Below are 23,675 nucleotides of genomic sequence, written 5' to 3'. Positions count from 1 at the left end.
GGTCTATGCTATATATACACACTGAACTGGTCTGTATTTATGCTTACTATATTCTGTTGTGCTGCAGCAAGCAAGAATTTCATTGTCCTATCTGGGACACATGACAATAAACTCTCTTGACTTGGTCGGCACGGATTCGGTGAGCCGAAGGTCCTGTTTCCATGCTGTATCTCTAAACCAAACTAAACAAAATGTACATTAAGGTCCCTTTAATGTTGCTTCTCCCTACTGTGCTTGAAGTTTAATGGCGAGAGGCAGGGTGGTGGAGGGGGTGCAGGGTTGGGGAGCAAGAAAGTATCAATATGGAATCCCCCCCCCAAAAATGTTGCTTTCTGAATGGAAGTTGTGCAATGAAATTATTGATCCTACCTACACTCCAAAGTAATGATCATTTATCCAAGGTTTTATTTTAGAGCAAATTAATTTATGACAAGTTTACAAAATTGCTCTTTGACACAAATATTGAATTTTGTATTAATTTTAAAACACAGAATACAATGAAATACAAAGTCAAAGTAGCCTTTATTGTCATTCAGACCTTGTGGTCTGAACGAAATTTTGTTGCCTTGCAGTCCTACATATAGTACCAAAATGACAAAAACACACAATAAACACAAATAAACATCCACCACAGTGAGCTCACCAGGCACCTCCTCACTGTGACTGAAGGCAAAAGACTTAAGTCTTTGTCTCATCCCTTCTTGTTCTCCATCTGTGCCGAGGCGATCCAGGCTTCGGATGTTGTGACCCCGCCGCCGGGCGATGGTGAGTAATGTCAGTCCCGCGGCTGAATCCGAGCTCCGCGAAGGGGCCGGTTCAACTCCGCGGCCCGGGGTGGTCGAAGCTGCCGAAGCTGCCGCCCACCAGTCCAGCGGACGCAGCTGTTGTTGCTGGATCTCTGGAGAACAGGTCACCAACCTGTGACCTGTGAGCTCCCAACACTGGGCCCGCGGTCGGGTCGGGTGGCCGCTGTTGCCGGAACACTGCCCCATCTCCGAGGCCGGGTCGCCGCTGCCGCTGGAATGCTGCCCCAGCTCCGCGGCTGCCAGCTCCGCTATTAGGCCTCGACGGAGACGGGGGATACGACAAGAAACGTCGCACCCCCCCCCAAAGGAAGAGACCAAAAACATGTTTCTCCCCTCCACCCACACACATACACAACCTAAAGGCAGCGCCGCCATCTTGGAATCGCCAGCTGCATCACAACAACCAGGTAGGTACATGGAACCGTATATGGAGGATGGAGGGTATACATACGGAATGAGCTACCAGTGAGGTACTTGATGGAAGTACTGTTACAACATTTAAAGGAATTGGGATGGGTAAATGAATTGGAAAGGTTTAGAGCGATATGGGCCAAATGCGGGCAGGTGGGACTGGTGTAGATAAGGCATCTTGGTTGGCATGGGCAAGTTGGGCTGAAGGGCTTGTTTCCGTGCTGTTTGACTATAACATTGCCAAGAAAACACAAAGCCCTGGAGGAACTCAGCGGGCCAGGCAGCATCTGGACAGGGAATGGGCAAGTGATGTTTTTGGTTGGGACCCTTCTTCAGGCAATATCATAAACATCTGGAATTGTTTGACTGATAACTGGTGGCACGGCGGCGCAGCAGTAGAGTTGCTGCCTTACAGCACTTACAGCACCAGGTTCGATCCTGGCTACAGGTGCGTGTCTGTTCAGGGTGTCTACATTCTTCCCGTGACCTGCGTGGGTTTTCTCCGAGAACTTCGGTTTCCTCCCACACTCCAAAAATGTACAGGTTTGTCGGTTAATTGGTCTGGTAGAAATGTAAAAATTGTCCCTGGAGTAAGATAGCGTAAATGTGCGGGGATGACTGGTAAACGTGGACTCGGTGGGCCAAAGGGCCTGTTTCCGCACTGTAACTCTAAAACTAAAAGACCCCTAAAATATTGGAATACATTTTTTTTCAGGAAAACATAGAAGCATAAAACTAATAAAAAAAAGATTCTCACCAAAATGTTGTCAATTTTTCCACCTTCAAGAGTCACCTCAAGACTGGTCAGAGCGGCCTCTACTTCATCCACATCTTGCTCATTCGTGTAGTCTTGCGGTTCAGATAGTAGCGACAACTTGCTTATGTGGTACTGAAACAATATTTGAATATTTACTGAAGTGATTACTGCAAAGTACATTTCCCCCAGATCTCTCCCAGACCTGACATAATTTTAAGAACAAATAGGACATGAAACAGTGGGCCCTTCGGCCAGACATGATAAGTTCATCCGACATAGGAGCAGCATGAGGCCATTCAGCCCATCAAGGGCGGCATCGCGGCACAGCGGTAGAGTTGTTGCCTAACAGCGCCAGAGACCCGGGTTCGATCCTGACTGTGGGTGCTCTCTGTACGTTTGTTTGTACGTTCTCCCTGTGATCGTGAGGAAACACTTTTTCTCACAGAGAGTGGTGAGTCTGTGGAATTCTCTGCCTGTGGAGGCGGGTTCTCTGGATGCTTTCAAGAGAGAGCTAGATAGGGCTCTTAAAAATAGGGTATCTCCGCTATACACCAGGGAATATGGGGAGAAGGCAGGAATGGGGTACTGATTGGGGATGATCAGTGTTACGGCAATCAGGTACAGGAGCAGCCAGGCAGCAGGAGGTACTAATGGAAATCAGAGAAACAGGTTAGTACATAATTAACACCAGCAGAGGGAGCGCATAACATCAGCCATGATCACAATGAATGGCGGTGCTGGCTCGAAGGGCTGAATGGCCTACTCCTGCACCTATTGTCTATTGTCTGTTGTTTATCGCGTGAGTTTTCGGTTTCCTCCCACACTCCAAAGCCGTACAGGTTTGTAGGTTAATTGGCTTGTAAAAATGTTAAATTATCCCCAGTGTATAGGAAATGAAATGAAATGAAATGATTCAAATTATTGTCATTGTCAGTGTACAGTACAGAGACAACGAAATGCATTTTTAGCATCTCCCTTGAAAGGGAGACACAGGGCGTCGTGGTGTGCCCGCGCCTGCCGCCGTAACATTCCATTACAGGCAAAGGTGGGTGAAGTGTCTTGCCCAAGGACACAACGACAGTATGCACTCCAAGCGGGATTTGAACCGGCTACCCTCCGGTCGCCAGCCGAACTCTTAGCCCATTGTGCTATCTGTCGTGTGCTGGTGTATAGTGCTGGTGTATGGGAGACCGCTGGTCGCCACGGACTTGGTGGGCCAAAGGGCCTGTTTCCACGCTGTATCTCTAAAGTAAAATAAACGGTCTACTCCGCCATTCAATCATGGCTGATCTATCTTTCCCTCTCAACCCTTTCTCCTGGCCTCTTTCCCCATAGCCTTTGCCACCCTTACAATCACCGTCAGTCATTGCTTGAAAAATATCCAATGACTTGGCTTCCACAGCCGTTTGTGGCCATGGATTCCATAATTTTACCACGCTCTGGTTTAACTTGGCATCATTTAGCCCATCTCATCTGCCTGCACACGATCCACATCCCTCCATTCCCTGTACTGCCATGTGCGTATCTAAAAGTCTCTTAAACGCCTCTGTCACATCTGCCTCCACCACCACCCATCCGGGCCTGATGTTTATAAGCCAACTATTAAACTTAACTGCAGCATCCTGCATGCAACATCGCTGTATTTAAGTAATTCAGGGAGAGTGTGGAAAAGTGTGACTGAGAATGCAGGCGTTACAAATTATTTATTTGTTCCTTAAAAATCAAATTGGCAACATGCTGTCAAGGCACCCTTCACTGATTTTAAATTTGAATTAAATCAAACGTGAAAATTGATGCTTTTTAAATGAAGCATAGTACAAATATATAATTGCATTCCATTGCCTCAGGATATGGTTGCATAGTATATCTTCGGAAAGTGCTGTCTTAGAATCGGTTAATAAACACGCCCCTCAGGCAATGGTTAATAGATTTCTGTATTGCTAGGCAACACATAAGAAAGCTAAATATTATAAATTACCAGCAGGATTATTATTTGCTTATATGTCTTTGCACGGCCATTTTAGCAAAGGCATCGAACCTATCATTAAAACAGCACGCAAAGGATATTTAACTGAAAGTATCTCATGGATCTCATGCACCTCATGTGCCTTGCTACGGCACAGTGGCACAGCGCTACAGTGGCTGTCTTACGGCACCAGAGACCCGGGTTCGATCCTGACCACGGATCAATCAATCCAATCAATCAACCTTTATTGTCATCTTGCAAGCAACAGTTGTACAGTGCAAAATGAAAAGACGTTTCCCAGTGAATAGCGGAGCATCGCACATGAAATTTAAAACATTTCACACATAATAACACTAAAAACAATCCAGTCCCTGATGGAACAGTATAAATAGTTAAAAGCAGGTAAAACACAATGTTAAAATACAATAAACCAATCATAAAAATGTCCGGGGCAGCTGATTTGAGTGGCCAGTGCCAGTTATTAAAGTGTCCGTGCCAGCCGCAGAATCAAGTGACTGTGGGTGCAGAGTGACTGTTTAGCAGCCTCACAGCCTGTGGTAGGAAGCTGTTTAGCAGCCTCGTAGTCCGGGCTTTGATGCTTCGATATCTCTTGCCTGATGGCAGGAGATCCAGGTGTATGTGGAGGGGGTGCAGTTTGTCCTTAGCAATTCTCTGAGCTTTTTTCAGACAGCGGCTCTGGAACAGTTCTTGTACCGAGGGTAGGGAGACGCCAATGATCCTCTCTGCTCCCCTCACTGCCCTCTGCAGAGCCTTCCTGTCCGAGCAGTTGCAGGTGCAGTACCACGTATTTATGCAGTACGTGAGTACAGACTCCACCGTGCCCCTGTAGAAAGTCCTGAGGATGTTGGTGGGGAGTGAGGCCTGTTTTAGTTTCCTCAGGAAGTGCAGTCGCTGATGGGCCCGTTTGAAACATAGAAACATAGAAATTAGGTGCAGGAGTAGGCCATTCGGCCCTTCAAGCCTGCACCGCCATTCAATATGATCATGGCTGATCATCCAACTCAGTATCCCGTACCTGCCTTCTCTCCATACCCTCTGATCCCCTTGGTCACAAGGGCCACATCTAACTCCCTCTTAAATATAGCCAATGAACTGGCCTCAACTACCCTCTGTGGCAGAGTTCCAGAGATTCACCACTCTCTGTGTGAAAAAAGTTCTCCTCATCTCGGTTTTAAAGGATTTCCCCCTTATCCTTAAGCTGTGACCCCTTGTCCTGGACTTCCCCAACATCGGGAACAATCTTCCTGCATCTAGCCTGTCCAACCCCTTAAGAATTTTGTAAGTTTCTATAAGATCCCCTCTCAATCTCCTAAATTCTAGAGATTATAAACCAAGTCTATCCAGTCTTTCTTCATAAGACAGTCCTGACATCCCAGGAATCAGTCTGGTGAACCTTCTCTGCACTCCCTCTATGGCAATAATGTCCTTCCTCAGATTTGGAGACCAAAACTGCACGCAATACTCCAGGTGTGGTCTCACCAAGACCCTGTACAACTGCAGTAGAACCTCCCTGCTCCTATACTCAAATCCTTTTGCTATGAAAGCTAACATACCATTCGCTTTCTTCACTGCCTGCTGCACCTGCATGCCTACTTTCAATGACTGGTGTACCATGACACCCAGGTCTCGCTGCATCTCCCCCTTTCCCAATCGGCCACCATTTAGATAATAGTCTGCTTTCCCGTTTTTGCCACCAAAATGGATAACCTCACATTTTATCCACATTATACTGCATCTGCCAAACATTTGCCCACTCACCCAGCCTATCCAAGTCACCTTGCAGTCTCCTAGCATCCTCCTCACACCTAACACTGCCCCCCAGCTTAGTGTCATCCGCAAACTTGGAGATATTGCCTTCAATTCCCTCATCCAGATCATTAATATATATTGTAAATAGCTGGGGTCCCAGTACTGAGCCTTGCGGTACCCCACTAGTCACTGCCTGCCATTGTGAAAAGGACCCGTTTACTCCTACTCTTTGCTTCTTGTTTGCCAGCCAGTTCTCTATCCACATCAATACTGAACCCCCAATGCCATGTGCTTTAAGTTTATATACTAATCTCTTATGTGGGACCTTGTCGAAAGCCTTCTGGAAGTCCAGATACACCACATCCACTGGTTCTCCCCTATCCACGCTACTAGTTAAATCCTCGAAAAATTCTATAAGATTCGTCAGACACGATTTACCTTTCGTAAATCCATGCTGACTTTGTCCAATGATTTCACCACTTTCCAAATGTGCTGCTATCCCATCTTTAATAACTGACTCTAGCAGTTTCCCCACTACCGATGTTAGACTAACTGGTCTGTAATTCCCCGTTTTCTCTCTCCCTCCCTTCTTAAAAAGTGGGGTTACGTTTGCTACCCGCCAATCCTCTGGAACTACTCCAGAATCTAAAGAGTTTTGAAAGATTATTACTAATGCATCCACTATTTCTGGAGCTACTTCCTTAAGTACTCTGGGATGCAGCCTATCTGGCCCTGGGGATTTATCGGCCTTTAATCCATTCAATTTACCCAACACCACTTCCCGACTAACCTGGATTTCACTCAATTCCTCCACCTCCTTTGAACCGCGGGCCCCTGCTATTTCCGGCAGATCATTTATGTCTTCCTTAGTGAAGACGGAACCAAAGTAGTTATTCAATTGGTCCGCCATATCCTGGTTCCCCATGATCAACTCACCTGTTTCTGACTGCAAGGGATCTACATTTGTTTTAACTAATCTCTTTCTTTTCACATATCTATAAAACCTTTTGCAGTCAGTTTTTATGTTCCCTGCCAGTTTTCTTTCATAATCCATTTTTCCTTTCCTAATTAAGCCCTTCGTCCTCCTCTGCTGGTCTCTGAATTTCTCCCAGTCCTCCGGTATGCTGCTTTTTCTGGCTAGTTTGTACGCATCATCCTTTGCTTTGATACTATCCCTGATTTCCCTTGTTATCCATGGATGCACTACCTTCCCTGATTTATTCTTTTGCCAAACTGGGATGAACAATTTTTGTAGTTCATCCATGCAGTCTTTAAATGCCTTCCATTGCATATCCACCGTCAACCCTTTTATAATTAATTGCCAGTCAATCTTGGCCAATTCACGTCTCATACCCTCAAAGTTACCTTTCTTTAAGTTCAAAACCATTGTTTCTGAATTAACAATGTCACTCTCCATCCTAATGAAGAACTCAACCATATTATGGTCACTCTTGCCCAAGGGGCCACGCACAACAAGACTACTAACTAACCCTTCCTCATTACTCAATACCCAGTCTAAAATAGCCAGCTCTCTCGTTGGTTCCTCTACATGTTGATTTAGATAACTATCCCGCATACATTCCAAGAAATCCTCTTCCTCAGCACCCCTGCCAGTTTGACGGTCCCAGTGGTGTTCCTGGACCAGGTGAGGCTGTCCGTAATTTGCACACCGAGGAACTTTATGCTCTCCACTCTCTCCACTGCAGTGCCACTGATGTTGAGGGGTGTATGCTTTGGCTGCGCCCTCCTGAAGTCGACAACCATCTCCTTAGTTTTGTCGACATTCAATTCTAGATTATTTTTGCCGCACCAGTCCACCAGTTGTTCTACTTCCTCCCTGTACATTGATTCGTCATCTCCACTGATGAGTCCCACCACTGTAGTGTCATCCGCGAATTTTATGATCTTATTGTCCCTGAATCTGGCAGCACAGTCATGTGTGAGCAATGTGAACAACAGCGGGCTGAGCACACAGCCTTGAGGGGAGCCGGTGCTCAGCGTGATCGAGCCTGTACAGAGTTTATGCTCTCTCCTTGTGACTGCGGGGGTTATCTTTGGGTACTCCGGTTACCTCTCACATTCTTCCAAAGATGTACATGTTTTGTAGGTTAATTGGCTTGGGTAAAATTGTAAATTGCTCCTGGTGTGTAGTATGTGCTAGTGTAACATGATCAGTGGTTGACGTGGACTCAGTGAGCCCATGGGCCGGTTTCCACACTGTATCTCGAAACTAAACTAAAATAAACTTTTATGTAGGAAGGAACTGCAGATGCTGGTTTAAATCGCAAATAGATAAAAAATGCTGGAGTAACTCGGCGGGACATGCAGCATCTCTGGAGAAAAGGAATGCGTGACGTTTCGGGTTGAGACCCTTCGTTAGACTCAATTGCCAGGAGGCAACAAGGTGCAGCAGGGGCAAGTAGATAGAGGGACAGTGGTCTTGTAGATATTAAAGGTATATGTGGGAGTGGCGGCACTTAACGGCAGCGGCTCGACTACAGTCGTCTGTCTTTTTTTATTTTTGTCTTGTTAAATGTATGTCTTTGAGTTAGTTTTTATTATATTTTTTTAGCTGTGTATATGTGGGGGGTGGTGGGGGGGCTGTGGGGGAAACCGTTTGAATCTCTTCCCTGTGCGGGGACCCGACTATTCCTTGTCGTGTCTCTGATGTCGTTGGGCATAACATCGTGGAGCCGGCGGCGACCTCCGGCCGGGACTAACCTGGGGGCTCCAGTTACAGAGCCTGCGGAACTGACATCGCGGAGCTGGCCAACTTCGGAGCGGGGAGGAGCTGTGGTGGCGTGCGGCTGCGACATGACGTTTGGAGTTCGGAGGCACCGGCCGCAGACCCGGTGGACGGGAACATCGGGAGCTCGCAGGTCCCCGGTGGGAGACCGCTTTTCCAAGCTCCGCAACGGCGACTTCTCCCGCTGGAATCGCGGGTTTAAGGACATGGAGCCGGGGCCTAACATCGCCCGGCGTGGCTTAAACGGCCTCAGGACTTACCATCATCCACCGGGGGCTTTAACATCGGAGCCCCAGTTCGCCTCGACACTGCAGTTGGACTGCTGGACCACGGGAGAAGGAACAAAGGGATGAGATAAAGACTTTGCCTTCCATCACAGTGAGGAGATGTTGGAGACTCACTGTGATGGATGTTTATGTAAACTGTGTTAAGTGTGGGTCTTGGATTGTGTTGTAATGTAAAAAACTGTAGAAATGGAATTTCGTTCAAACCTAGGTTTGAACGACAATAAATAGCATTCTATTCTATTCTATTCTATCTTTGCTGAATAAATTAATCTGACCTAAAGCGTACCACAAGCTTGTTCTGCTTTAATAGTGGGACCTGGGTAGCCCAAAAAGAAAATTAAAGTACGACTCTTTAACCACATGTTAACTAACCACTAATTAATATTTTCCGAAATAGTAAGTGTGAGATGCAGATTTAAATTTTGAATGTATCTTATAACAAAGGTGAAAATGATGCAACATAACCGCAACCTATAATACGCATAAAAAGGCTTTACTGCGCAGTGAAGCAATTATTTGGAACCACATTTCAATTTAAGTGTCAATTGCTTAAGTGGAGTGATGATGCGTTCAAAAATTCCACTAAGACAAGAGAGGCAGGAATTTTTAATTGCCAGCAACGGCACAATGACATTCCTATGGGTTTGTCCCACTTACGCGACTGCAGGCACCCGTCATAGATGTTTGCAGATCGGCGAAAATGTTCAACATGTTGAAAATCCAGTGGCGACCAGAAAGACGCTACGACTCTTTGGGCAACTGAGGAGACGACTCACGACCGTACAGGCGACACCCCGGTGACATGTCGCACGGTGAAGCCTGTATGGTCGTGAGTAGTCGCCCAAAGAGTCGTACCTTGTTCTGGTCGCCGCTGGATTTTCAACATGTTGAACATTTTCGCCGACCTGTAATGACCTATGACGGGTGCCGGCAGTCGCCGAAAAAGTCGCGTATGTGGGACAGGCCCATTGTTGCTTAACAGGCCTGTAAATGCAATAACACAGAGATAATACTATGTAACAATTACAAAATAATGAATAAATAACTATGCACAAATTCAAATTTAAATCTGCGAGGATGAGAGGGAATCTTATTGAAACATATAAGATTATTAAGGGTTTGGACACACACGAGGCAGGAACCATTTTCCCGAACAAAGGAGACTATGAAGGCATGAGGGAGGAGCTGGCCAAGGTAGACTGGAAAGGGATCCTAGCAGGAATGACGGTGGAACAGCATTGGCAGGAGTTGCTGGGCATAATCCGGAAGACGCAGGGTCATTTCAATCCAAAAAGGAAGAAAGATTCTAAGGGGAGTAGGAGGCAACAGTGGCTGACAAGAGAAGTTAGGGATAGAATAAAACTAAATGAAAATATGTATAACACAGCAAAGAGTAGCCGGAAGCCTGAGGATTGTGAAACTTTCATAGGACAACAGAAGGAAACAAAACGGGCAATACGGGCTGAAAAGATGAAAAGATGAAGTACGAGGGGAAGTTGGCCAGGAATATAAAGAAGGACAGTAAAAGCTTCTTTAGATATGTTAAGGGAAAAAGAATAGCAAAGTCAAATGTGGGTCCCTTGAAGGCAGACATGGGTGAAATTATTATGGGGAACAAGGAAATGGCAGAAGAGTTGAACAGGTACTTTAGATCTGTCTTCACTAAGGAAGACACAAACAATCTCCCAGAGTACTGGATGACAGAGGATCTAAGGGGGTAGAGGAACTGAAAGAAATGTTCATTAGGCGAGAAATAGTATTGGATAGGCTAATGGGACTGAAGGATGATAAATCCCCTGGGCCTGATGGTCTGCATCCCAGGGTCCTCAGGGAGTTGGCTCTAGAAATAGTGGATGCATTGGTGATCATTTTCCAATGTTGAATAGATTCAGGATCAGTTCCTGTGGATTGGAGGATAGCTAATGTTATCCCACTTTTCAAGAAAGGAGCGAGAGAGAAAACGGGGAATTACAGACCAGTTAGCCTGACCGGTGGTGGGAAAGATGCTGGAGTCAATTATTAAAGAGGTAATAATGGGGCATTTGGATAGCAGTAAAAGGATCAGTCCAAGTCAGCATGGAGTTATGAAAGGAAAATCATGCTCGACTAATCTTCTGGAATTTTTCGAGGATGTGACAAGTAAAATGGATGAAGGGGTGCCAGTGGATGTAGTGTATCTAGATGGTCAGAAAGGCTTTGATAAGGTCCCGCACTGGAGACTGGTGACTAAAATTAGAACACATGGTATCGGGGGTAGGGTGTTGACGTGAATAGAAAATTGTTTGGCAGACAGGAAGCAAAGATTGGGAGTGAACGGGTCCTTTTCAGAATGGCAGGCAGTGGCGAGTGGAGTGCCGCAAGGCTCGGTGTTGGGGCTGCAACTGTTTACCATATATATTAATGATTTGGAAGAGGGAATTAGGAGCAACACTAGCAAGTTTGTGGATGACACAAAGCTGGGTGGCAATTTGAACTGTGAAGAGGATGTTAGGAGGTTGTAGGGTGACCTGGACAGGTTGAGTGAGTGGGCAGATGCGTGGCAGATGCAGTATAATATAGATAAATGTGAGGTTTTCCACTTTGGCGGCAAAATCAAGGGGGCAGATTATTATCTCAATGGGGTTGGGTTAGGTAAGGGGGAGGTGCAGAGAGACCTGGGTGTCCTTGTACACCGGTCGCTGAAAGTTGGCATGCAGGTACAGCAGGCAGTGAAGAAAGCTAATGGAATGTTGGCCTTCATAACAAGAGGATTTCAGTATAGGAGTAGAGAGGTTCTTCTGCAGTTCTATAGGGCTCTGGTAAGACTTGTGTACAGTTTTGTGTACAGTTTTGGTCTCCTAATTTGAGGAAGGACATCCTTGTGATTGAGGCAGTGCAGCGTAGGTTCACGAGATTGATCCCTGGGATGGCGGGATTGTCATATGAGGAAAGATTGAAAAGACTAGGCTTATATTCACTGGAGTTTAGGAGGATGAGGGGATATCTTATAGAAACATATAAAATTATAAAATGACTGGACAGGCTAGATGCAGGAAAAATGTTCCCAATGTTGGGCGAGTTCAGAACCAGAGGCCACAGTCTTAGAATAAAGGGAAGGCCATTTAAGACTGAGTTGAGGAAAAACTTTTTCACCCAGAGAGTTGTGAATTTGTGGAATTCCCTGCCACAGAGGGCAGTGGAGGCCAAACACTGGATGGATATTAGAGAGAGTTAGATAGAGCTCTAGGGGCTAGTGGAGTCAAGGGATATTGTACATGAGCATGAACTGATCGTATCCATGTATGGTATATCTGTTCTAATCTTTGGAGGCCAAGGCAGTGGATGTATTTAAGGCAGAGGTAGATAGATTCTTGATTAGTACGGGTGTCAGTGGTTATGGGGAAAAGGCAGGAGAATGGGGTTAGGAGGGAGGGATAGATCAGCCATGATTGAATGGCGGAGTAGACATGATGGGCTGAATGGCCCAATTCTGCTCCGATCACTTGATCTTATAGTCACTGGAATTTAGAAGAATGAGAGGGGATCTGATAGAAACATATAAAATTCTAGATGCAGGAAAAATGTTCCCAATGCTGGGGGAGTCCAGAACCAGGGGTCATAGTTTAAGAATAAGGGGAAGGCCATTTAGGACTGAGATGAGGAAAAACATTTTCACCCAGAGAGTTGTGAATCTGTGAAATTCTCTGCCACAGAAGGCAGTGGAAGACAATTCACTGGATGTATTCAAGAGAGTGTGATATAGCTCTTAGGGCTAATGGAATCAAGGGATATAGGGAGAAAGCAGGAACGGGGTACTGATTCTGGATGATCAACCATGATCATATCGAATGGTGGTGCTGACCCAAAGGGCTGAATGGCCTACTCCTGCACAAGATTTCAATGTTGCTCTTATTCTACCTGCCGGGGCATGTTCTTCCTCCTGTTGAAGCAGGTTGGAGAACAATTCTGTTTACCTGCAACGCTGCAAACATCAACATTTCCTCTTCAGTGCAGTCGATTTCTTCCAAGAGAATTGCCCACCGTGCTTGCTCATACAGCTGGTTTATTCGTACCCCATCATACTGCGATCAATGGGGAGAAATAATTTTATGTTGATCCAAACTTTTGCACAAGTGAGTATTTGCAGCATCCTTAAAACATTAAAAAAAAAACCGTACGACTATCGTCAGGGTTTGACGGCTGATGACAGGTCAGATTCTCTGGCCTACAGTTTACATGCTTGCATCATTGATAGCATAAGAGCACATGGGGCAGCACGTTAGTGCAGCGGTAGAGTTGCTGCCTCACAGCGCTGGAGACCATAGTTCGATCCTGACTACGGGGTGGGGGGACATACAAAACTATAAAAGGACTGGACAAGCTAGATGCAGGAAAAATGTTCCCATTGTTGGGCGAGTCCAGAACCAGGGGCCACAGTCATAGAAACATAGAAACATAGAAATTAGGTGCAGGAGTAGGCCATTCGGCCCTTCGAGCCTGCACCGCCATTCAATATGATCATGGCTGATCATCCAACACTGGATGTAGAATAAAGGGGAGACCATTTAAGACTAAGGTGAGAAAAAACTTTTTCACCCAGAGAGTTGTGAATTTATGGAATTCCCTGCCACAGAGGGCAGTGGAGGCCAAATCACTGGATGGATTTAAGAGCGAGGTAGATAGAGCTCTAGTGGCTAGTGGAGTCAAGGGATATGGGGAGAAGGCAGGCACAGGTTATTGATTGGGGACGATCAGCCATGATCACAATGAATGGCGGTGCTGGTTCGAAGGGCTGAATGGCCCCCTGCTGCACCTATTTTCTATGTTTCTATGTTTCTCTGTTTCTGCGGGTGCTGCCTTATGGAGTTTGCACGTTCTCCCTTTGACCTGCGTGGGTTTTCGCCGGGTACTCCAGTTTCCTGCCACGTTCCAAAGACGTACGGGTTTGCAGGCTAATTGTCTCGGTATAATTGTAAATCCACCCCAGTGCGTGTAAGATAGTGTGAGTGTGTCGGAATCATTGTCGGCGCAACCCGGTGGGACAAAGGGCCTGTTTCTATGCCGTATCTCTAAACTAAATTAAAAAGGCCGTCACATTGAAATCTTTGGGCTATGTAGAGATTGAAACCGTAATTAATTTGAGAGGCACAAGAAACTGCAGATGCCGGAATCTTGAGTAAAACACAAAGTGCTGGAGTAACTCAATGGTTCAGGCAACATCTCTGGAGGGCATGGACAGGGCCGGGACCCTTCTTCAGAGTCAGAATCTTTATCCTTTCTAATTAGATCTTGGTGCTAAAGCCAAACACAATGGTTGTTTTTGTGTACTTCAAAATATCTTAATGTCAACTGAATGTCCTTGCTTTTCCCACATTGCAGCCTCATAATGCTCCCACATTAGGAGTCAACTTCTTTGTAAATCCCAGGACATGCAGAGAATAATGAAATCTGGCTGCATCTCTTACTTTTGGATTGAGATCAAAGAAGCTGTAGTATTTGTAACGCAGCAGGAGCTTATCTTCTTCCTGGATGCCTTGTTCCATCAGTGAACGTGACGAATCTAGCCATCTGCAGAAATCCAACATTAAACACAACCATAAAGAAATTATCTTAGATCCATTGCAATGTCTATGCTCTTTGATTCTGCATTGTTTAATTTCTGCTGGACTGATACAATCACTGCATGTCCACCTTAGTTGGCACTTAATCAAACTCTTCACTTCCACACCTCAACTCCTGCATGAACTTTACTTTTGTTAAAGTTTAAAACGCATTTGGGATGATGCAAGACAAACTACATTAATCTCAATGCTCAACGTGTCAACTCCATTGTGCTTTGTTTACTTTAGTTTAGAGACACAACATGGAACCAGGCCCTCTCCTTACCTTGGAGGACTTACACAGTTCCCGCTGCATCAAAAAGTCCCAGAGTATTATAAAGGACATTTCCCACCCCGGACACTCCCTGTTTGAACTGTTGCCGTCAGGCAGACGGTACAGATCTACAAGGACAAGGACGAACCAACTAAAAACAGTTTTTACCCCACGGCTATAAAAGCACTAAATGTAGCCGCCAAGGAACGCAGGGGCGATACATACTAAGGGACTGTGGTACACTGTGAAATCGACAGAAAGATGGAGGGTTGGGTGTTTATGCGTGCTATTTTCATGATATTTATTTTAGTTGTTTATCTTTTAATATTTTATCTTGTATGTATCGTTAGCTTTTAGAAATGTTTGAATGGTGCACTGACTGGCTGACATTTTTAAATTTTGTTGTACATGGTTCATGTTACAATGACAATAAAGAAACTATTCTATATTCTATTCTTCGGCCCACTACGGAGGAAACCGGTGCTGCTTAAATGTGGTTCAAAGTTAAACTGCATTAGGAATTACGCAAGACAAACTACATTAATCTTGAGGCTCAACGTGTCATGTCCATTATCTTTAGATTCATTTAATTTAAAGAGACTGCGCAGAAACACGCCCTTTGGCTCACCGGGTCCACTACGACCATCGATCGCCCGTTCACGCCAGTTCTATGTTATCCCAATTTCGCATCCACTCCCGACATACTATTTACAGAGGCCAATTAACCTGACAACCCACAGCTCTTTGGGATTCGGGAGGAACCTGGAGCACCCGATGAAAACCCACGCGGTCACAGGGAGAACGCAAATAATCCGTATCGACAGCACCCGTAGTCAGGATCGAACCCGGGCGGGTCTCTGGCGTTGTAAGGCAGCAACTCTACCGCTGCACAACTTTGCTGCATTTTAAGCTGCAGTCTTCTCCACGGATTATCTTGGATTCTTTGTCGGATCCTCCTGCATATTTTTGCACCTTCGCAGGCATCCATGTCACAGCGCGACAACCCAATATGTTTGCTCGAACTCAGAGTTTGATATGAGTTCAGCAAAATCTCTCCGATTTACAATCATGTCTTTTAAAGAAATGAATGCCAGTACTGGATTTGTTTTGTTTTTCTCCCAGAGGAGGAGCCAGAGTTTCGACAGGAGATAAAACCTCTCTGGAATGTCGTAATTAGAGCATTGAATAGATCAATGCCCCTACTACCTTCGTGGGCTTGAATTGAATTGAATTTCCTTTATTGTCATTCAGACCTTATGGTCTGAACGAAATTTCGTGCCTGCAGTCATACATACAATAATACAATAATAAACAACAATAAACACAAATTAACATCCACCACAGTGAGTCCTCCAAACACCTCCTCACTGTGGTGGAGGCAAAAATCTTAGGGCTGCAGTCTTCCCTCCTCATTGGGATGAACAGTAAGAGTCAACACCATCTCCCTTGCCTGGAAGCAATGGTTTAGTTTAGTTTGGTTTAGAGATACTGCGCAGATACAGGCCCTTCGGCCCACCAGGTGTGTGCCGACCAGCGATCCCCGTATACTAACACTATCCTACACGCTAGATACAATTTATAATTGTTAACAAAGCCAATTAATCTACAAAGCTTTGGAGTGTGGTGTGGAAACCGGAGCACCCGGGGAAAATCCACGCAGGTCACGGGGAGAACGTACAAACTCCGTACAGACAGCACCCGTAGTCGGGATCGAACCCGGGTCTCAGGCGCTGCAAGTGCTGTAAGGCAGCAACTTTACCGCTGGCCCACTGTGCCGCCTAAATGGTGTGAAAGGTTATAAGACTGAAGTGTCAAAATTCATTAAAAAAAATACCCTTCCCCAAAAGTACCCAGTCACGGAAAGCCCTAGCTTTCTCTCTCCTTCCCCCTCCCCAGTTCTCCCACTAGTCTTAAAGCCCTGTCCCGCGGTACGAGTTCATTCCAAGAGCTCTCCCGAGTTTTTAAAAACTCAAACTCGTTGTAAGCACGGAGAATGAACGTAGCGGGTACGTCGGAGCTCGGGGACGTCTCTTAGTGCTAAAGCAGGTACTCGGGAAGTCTCGCTAATGGCAGGGAAGCACGTGAAGACTAGCGAAGATTTTTCAACATGATGAAAAAATGTCCACGAGAGCCCCGAGTACCGACGAGCGGCCATTACCGTAAATCTCCAAGTTCGAATCGGGGCAAACTCGGGAGAGCTCTTGGAATGAACTTGTACCGTGGGACACGGCTTTAACTGTCTCCGCCTACATTCTATCTTTATCCCGCCCACTGACCTGACATCATACTGAACAAGGGTCTCGACCCGAAATGTCGCCCATTCCTTCTCTCCATAGATGCTGCCTCACCTGCCGAGTTACTGCAGCATTTTGTGTCTACCCAGTCACAGGGTAGTACAGCACAGAAGCAGGCCCTTCAGCCCACCGTGTCCATGTTGAGCATCTGCTATCTATATTGATTCCAATTACCTGCATTATGAAAGTATCTTTCTATGCCTTACCTATTCAAATGTTTATTTGACTGCAATTTAAACATAGTTCAGGTGCACAACCTTTTATCCGGTGTTCCGGAAACCGAAAAACTCCGAAAACCGCCCATTTTTCCAGGATGTCGTCGGCACACCAAAGCTCACGTTTGGCGCCAAACTTGACCCGAAACGACCCACGGTCAACCCAGGTCTGTACTACTGTAGCGGCTGCCTCCTCCCCGGAGACCGGGGAGACACTTAAACATCTGTAAATCATTGCTTAAATGTTAGTCAGTTAGTTTGGAGGGCTTTTATGTGAAGGGGGGGGTTGAAGGGGTAAACTTTAATTCTTAGTCCCCTACCTGGTCGGAGAGACGGGGAGCGGTCAATGCCTTACCGAGTCGCCGTGCAGTAAGCTCCGCAGCGCTGTGGCCAGTGGGGCCGCGGGCGGCGCCGGTTGTAGCTCCGACCCCGGCAACTCTACCCCTGGCTGCGAGGCGCTCCAAATCCAGCGCCGCCCGCGGCCGGACGCCCCCCACCCCAGCTCCGCAAATGTTGGGAGTCGGCGGCGTCGCAGCGCTGGGATATCAGCGGGAAGCGGGCAATGCCTTACCGGGGTCGCTGTGCGGTAAGCTCCAGGGCGCGGGAGGCCGCCTTCTCCCAACATTCGCGGAGCTGGGGCTGCGGGCGTCCGACCGCGGGCGGCGCTGGATTTGGAGCGCCTCGCAGCCAGGGGTAGAGTTGCCGGGGTCGGAGCTCCAACCGGCGCCGCCCGCGGCCGGACAGAGCCCCCAGCTCCGCGATGTTGGGAGTCGCCGACCAGGTAGGGGACTAAGAATTAAAGTTTCCCCCTTCACCCCCCACCCACCACCACCACCACCACCACCACATAAAATCCCTCCAAACTAACTGACTAACATTTATGCAATGATTTACAATGATTCCCCGGTCTCCGGGGAGGAGGCAGTCGCTCCAGACTTTTCAAGCCGCCCGCGCTACCTTCCTAATCTACGCTAAAAATCTTCCATTCGGAAATCCGAAAATGTCCGAAATCCGACAAGTGTCTGGTCCCAAGGCTTTCGGATAAAAGGTTGTGCACCTGTATTGGATCTGATTTCACCACCTCCTCTGGCAGTGCATTCCAAATGTCAACTATTCTTTTGGGGATAACAAACCCAATAGATCCAATTTACAATGAATTCCTCTTATCTTATCCTATGGCCACTTGTTTTTGATGCCTGCGTGCCTATGTTTGCATTCAGTAAAGCAAAGGCCACAACTCATGCTGATAGACCTCCACGATCATCCCTCTGATGGTCAATCTCCATCTCTCCATAGGCAATGGAAAAGTTTCACCTTCATTCACCCGGTTACACATTCTTTATCTACTCGAGTTGCTTTCATGTTCTCTACTGCTCTCGCGCCAGGGAGTAATGTTACTTCTGTGCAATTTGAGCAACGCTGATCAAATTAGCAGAAACTCTTCATGCATTCATGGGAATAGTCAGAGCTCTCCTTAAGTGGAAGGAGCAGAGGCAAAAGAACATTCATAAAAGGTACACACAGAAGTTGCTTGACTCTTGTAAACATCACAGAGACCATATCTAGAGTATTTTGATGGGGTCCAAGCATTAATACACAAAACAATTTTATTTGCCACATCTCAGATAGAGTACAAGTGTATAGTAGCAATACACTGACTGAGAGAGTAGTTGCCATTATCAGGCTATTGAGCATGTCGAACTCCAACTCTGAACTAGGGTTACCAATGGTCCTGTATTAGCCGGGACATCCCGTATATTGGGCTAAATTGGTTTGTCCCCTACGGGACCGCCCTTGTCCCGTATTTGACTGCTATTATTCGGGTCGAGGGGACTGTCGGGCTGGAGCGCCGCGTCTGACCCCGCCTCACCCGTCCCGACGTAGTGCAGCCCATGGAGTGCAGCAGCAGCAGCAGCGCCTCGCCCGTGGCCCCGTCGGTCAGCAGCCCGGCCAGCTGACCGACCTTCGGACCTTCTCTTGCCGCCGACACCGCCACCCCTCCATCACATGGCCGATCATCGGTTCACGAGTTGGATGGGCTGCTGGACTTTTCGTGCGACATCACGCGGCCCGGGCCAAAACTCCTCAGCTGGCCCGCCGGCTGGGCTTTGTGTGCAGTCCAACACCCGGTCCCAACTCATCATTCACCCAGCCACGGCCGAGTCGGTCAACGAATTGCCGTCGGGAATTAGTCCCTTATTTTGACCGTTTGTCCCTTATTTTGGGAGTGAGGAAGCTGGCAACCCTACTCTGAACTACAAACGGCCTGGGTTGCACTAGGGATCTTGGGCATTGTTTTATTGGGGTTTTTTAACTTATTGAACTTTTTTTCTCTCTTCTCTTTTATATTAAGAGTCAAGAGTATTTTATTGTCATGTGACCCAGATAGAACAATGAATTTCTTACTTGATACAGCACAACAGAATATGTGAACATAGACCATGTAAACATATGATAAACGAGAGAAAACCTTTATACCAGGCCTTTTACTCAAAAATAATGCTGCCTGAAAATAATTGCTTAGAAATTGGAGTACAAGTGGCCATATCTGTAATGCCATGCACATCTATCTGTAACTGCCCGATTGTAATCATGTAGTCTTTCCACTGACTGGCTAGCATGCAACAACAACCTTTCACTGTGCCTCGGTGCATGTGACAATAGCCTAAACTAAACCAAACACTAGTTCTATGTTATCCCACATTCTCACCCACTCCGGGGACAATTTATAGAGGGCCAATTGACCTACAAACCCGTACGCCTTTGGGAGAATCCGGAGGAAATCCATGCAGACACGGTGAGATCGCGCAAACTCCACACAGACAGCACCTGAGGTCAGGATCGCACCAGGGTTTCTGGTGCTGTGAGGTAGCAGCTCTCTCAGTTGCAACACTGTGCCGCCCATAGCGAGTGAAGTTCTTGCGGGGAAAGCACACGTGCAGGTTTTTCGCCGACGTCCTGAAGCTTTAATTTGCAGGTCATCAATTTGGCTCACGGTGCGTGTTCCGTTCACCAAGAAAGCATCACATCCAATTTCTGAGCAAATATTACTTTCCCACTGCACTATATGGACCAAAGCTCATAAATCAACTAAAGCATGCAAAGCATCAAATAATGATTATAACAGGAAAGTCATAATATTAAATCTGCTTCAATTAATTAAAATACAGTAAACCTTCGTTATAACGGACCATGGGTTGGGGATGGCGGGTGGGTGTAAATGGTGTCCGTTATTGCCGACTGTCCGCTATAACCAAGTAATGGGCCTGCCCCACATAGGCGATTTTTTAGCCGACTACAGGCGACTGAGCTGTCACAATATGGTCGCCGGGTGTCGCCTTTATAGTCGTGAGTAGTCTCCTACGTGAGATTTGTAGCGTCTTTCTGTTCGCCGCCGGATTTTCAACATGTTGTAAAGTTTTTGGCGACGGTGGCGACCGTAGGTCTGACGCTAATGAGCGTAGCTTGACGTAAGTACTGTCGTGGGTTATCGCCAGGTTAACGTAGGTTGTAGCTAAGTGAGGTAGGTTGCCGCCGGTGCTCACTTTGGCGAATTCCATTTGTCGTATTCGCCGGACAAGCCCATTAGTCCAGTCGCCGGTTTTTCGGTAACCTGCTACGACTATGACAGTCGCCGGCAGCTGCCTAAAAACCGCCTAGTGGGACAGGCCCATAAGGGATTATCGTTGTATAGCGGGGAGGTGGCGTGAGCATCCGCTGATGTAAGTGGTGGGGAGGCAGCGTGAGTGGAGGATGGCGCAAACCGCCACGGCTGTAAGCCAGCGACGAGAGGGCAGTCCAAAGCTACTATCTACCTCATCGGAGACTCGCGGACTATCTCTCATCGGACTTTACTGGACCTTATCTCCCACTAAACGCTATTCCCTTTATCAAGTATCAGTACGCTGCGGACGGCTCGATTGTAATCATGCATTGTCTCTCCGCTGACTGGTTAACACGCAACAAAAAAGCTTTTTGCTGTACCTCGGTACAGGTGACAATAAACTAAACTGAGCTAAGGGGTAACGTGGGCGGTGGCCGGTAGGTCTGTCCGCTGTAACTGAAATCTGTTATAAAGAGATCCATTATAGCGAGGGTTTACTGTATTAGCATGGGGTATTGTTTAATTATTCAATAACCTTGCAATGATCAATAATTAAAAGACTGCAAGTAAATGTATAGGAAGGATTGGCAGATGCTAAACCGAAAATAGACACAAAATGCTGGAGTAATGCCCCTGTCCCACTTAGGAAACCTGAACGGAGACCTCTGGAGACTTTGCGCCCCACCCAAGATTTCTGTGCAGTTCCCGGACTGTGCAGTCAGTCTCCCTACCTGCTTCCACCACCTGCAACCTCCGGGAACCGCACGGAAACCTTGGGTGGGGCGCAAAGTCTCCAGAGGTTTCTGTTCAGGTTTCCTAAGTGGGACAGGGGCATAACTCAGCGGGGCAGGCAGCATCTTGGGGCAGGAGAGAAGGAATGGGTGATGTTTCGGATCAAGACTGAAGAAGGGTCTCGACCCGAAACGTCAGCCATTCTTTCTCTCTTGAGATGCTGCCAGTCCCGCTGAGTTACTTCAGCATTTTGTGTCTAGCATGTAAGTAAATGCGATGTTGGATTGTTGCATGCTCTCTGTGTCTGTGAGTGGATTCTGGTTGAAAGCTGCAATTATCCAACGGTCCTTTGATCACAACTGGTTTATGGCACCCATCGAAGACAAAGTGCTGATGATTAGAAGCCTGGTTATTCCTAAGGACCTCCCAGAGGTGAATAATGAGAGATGAGAGCTGAGGAAATAGCTCTAACATTTGGAAGGAACCTTGGAGCACAGGAGGGTGAAGGGTGATCTTATAGAGAGGTGTTGAAAATCATGAGAGGAATAGATCAGCTAAATGCACAGTCTTTTGCCCCAAGTAGAGGAATCGAGAACCAGAGGACATAGTTCAGTTTAGTTTCGAGATACAGCGGAGATACAGGCCCTTCGGCCCACCGAGTCTGCACCGACCAGCGATCCCCACACACTGCCACTACCCTACACACACTAGGGGCAATTTTACATTCATACCAAGTTGATTAACCTACACACCTGTACGTCTTTGGAGTGTGGGAGGAAACCGAAGATCTCGGAGAAAACCCACGCAGGTCACGGGGAGAACGTACAGACAGCACCCATAGCCAGGATCGAACCCGGGTCTCTGGTGCTTGTAAATCCACCAACTCTACCACTGCGCCACCTTCCCGCCTCTTATGGAGGTGCACATAATCATGAGAGGAATAGATTGGGTAGGTGCATAGAGTCTGTTGCCCAGAGTAGAGGAATCGAGAAGTAGAATGTATGGGTTTAAGGTGAGGAGGGAATAGGAACCTGAGGGGTAACTTTTCTTTACACAAAGGGTGGTGGGTGTATGGAACTAGCTGCTGGAGAAAGTGGTTGAGGCAGGTACTATCGCAATGTTTAAACATAGAAACATAGAAACATAGAAATTAGGTGCAGGAGTAGGCCATTCGGCCCTTCGAGCCTGCACCGCCATTCAATATGATCATGGCTGATCATCCAACTCAGTATCCCGTACCTGCCTTCTCTCCATACCCTCTGATCCCCTTGGCCACAAGGGCCACATCTAACTCCCTCTTAAATATAGCCAATGAACTAGCCTCAACTACCCTCTGTGGCAGAGAGTTCCAGAGATTCACCACTCTCTGTGTGAAAAAAGTTCTCCTCATCTCGGTTTTAAAGAATTTCCCCCTTATCCTTAAGCTGTGACCCCTTGTCCTGGACTTCCCTAACATCGGGAACAATCTTCCTGCATCTAGCCTGTCCAACCCCTTAAGAATTTTGTAAGTTTCTATAAGATCCCCTCTCAATCTCCTAAAATTCTAGAGAGTATAAACCAAGTCTATCCAGTCTTTCTTCATAAGACAGTCCTGACATCCCAGGAATCAGTCTGGTGAACCTTCTCTGCACTCCCTCTATGGCAATAATGTCCTTCCTCAGATTTGGAGACCAAAACTGCACGCAATACTCCAGGTGTGGTCTCACCAAGACCCTATACAACTGCAGTAGAACCTCCCTGCTCCTATACTCAAATCCTCTTGCTATGAAAGCCAACATGCCATTCGCTTTCTTTACTGCCTGCTGCACCTGCATGCCTACCTTCAATGACTGGTGTACCATGACACCCAGGTCTCGCTGCATCTCCCCCTTTCCCAATCGGCCACCATTTAGGTAATAGTCTGCTTTCCCGTTTTTGCCACCAAAATGGATAACCTCACATTTATCCACATTAAACTGCATCTGCCAAACATTTGCCCACTCACCCAGCCTATCCAAGTCACCTTGCAGTCTCCTAGCATCCTCCTCACACCTAACACTGCCCCCCAGCTTAGTGTCATCCGCAAACTTGGAGATATTGCCTTCAATTCCCTCATCCAGATCATTAATATATATTGTAAATAGCTGGGGTCCCAGTACTGAGCCTTGCGGTACCCCACTAGTCACTGCCTGCCATTGTGAAAAGGACCCGTTTACTCCTACTCTTTGCTTCCTGTTTGCCAGCCAGTTCTCTAT

The 23,675-nt window shown here is 46.9% G+C and overlaps 1 protein-coding gene across 1 annotated transcript in view; it reads right to left on the bottom strand.

The window, feature by feature from the left end:
* fermt1 (FERM domain containing kindlin 1) overlaps window positions 1-23,675 on the bottom strand; it is a 58,317-nt gene that overhangs the window by 20,061 nt on the left and 14,581 nt on the right. Inside the window, exons 4-7 of the mRNA XM_055638841.1 lie at window positions 17,097-17,116; window positions 14,188-14,290; window positions 12,697-12,804; window positions 1,975-2,106 (exon numbers count right to left, since the gene is read on the bottom strand). Of these exons, the coding sequence (XP_055494816.1) occupies window positions 1,975-2,106; window positions 12,697-12,804; window positions 14,188-14,290; window positions 17,097-17,116 (363 nt within the window). The remainder of the gene's footprint in view (window positions 1-1,974; window positions 2,107-12,696; window positions 12,805-14,187; window positions 14,291-17,096; window positions 17,117-23,675) is intronic.

Source organism: Leucoraja erinacea, chromosome 8 (genome assembly GCF_028641065.1).
Source record: "Leucoraja erinacea ecotype New England chromosome 8, Leri_hhj_1, whole genome shotgun sequence".
Classification (NCBI taxonomy): Eukaryota; Metazoa; Chordata; class Chondrichthyes; order Rajiformes; family Rajidae; genus Leucoraja; species Leucoraja erinaceus.
This window is presented reverse-complemented; position numbering and strand designations above follow the sequence as displayed.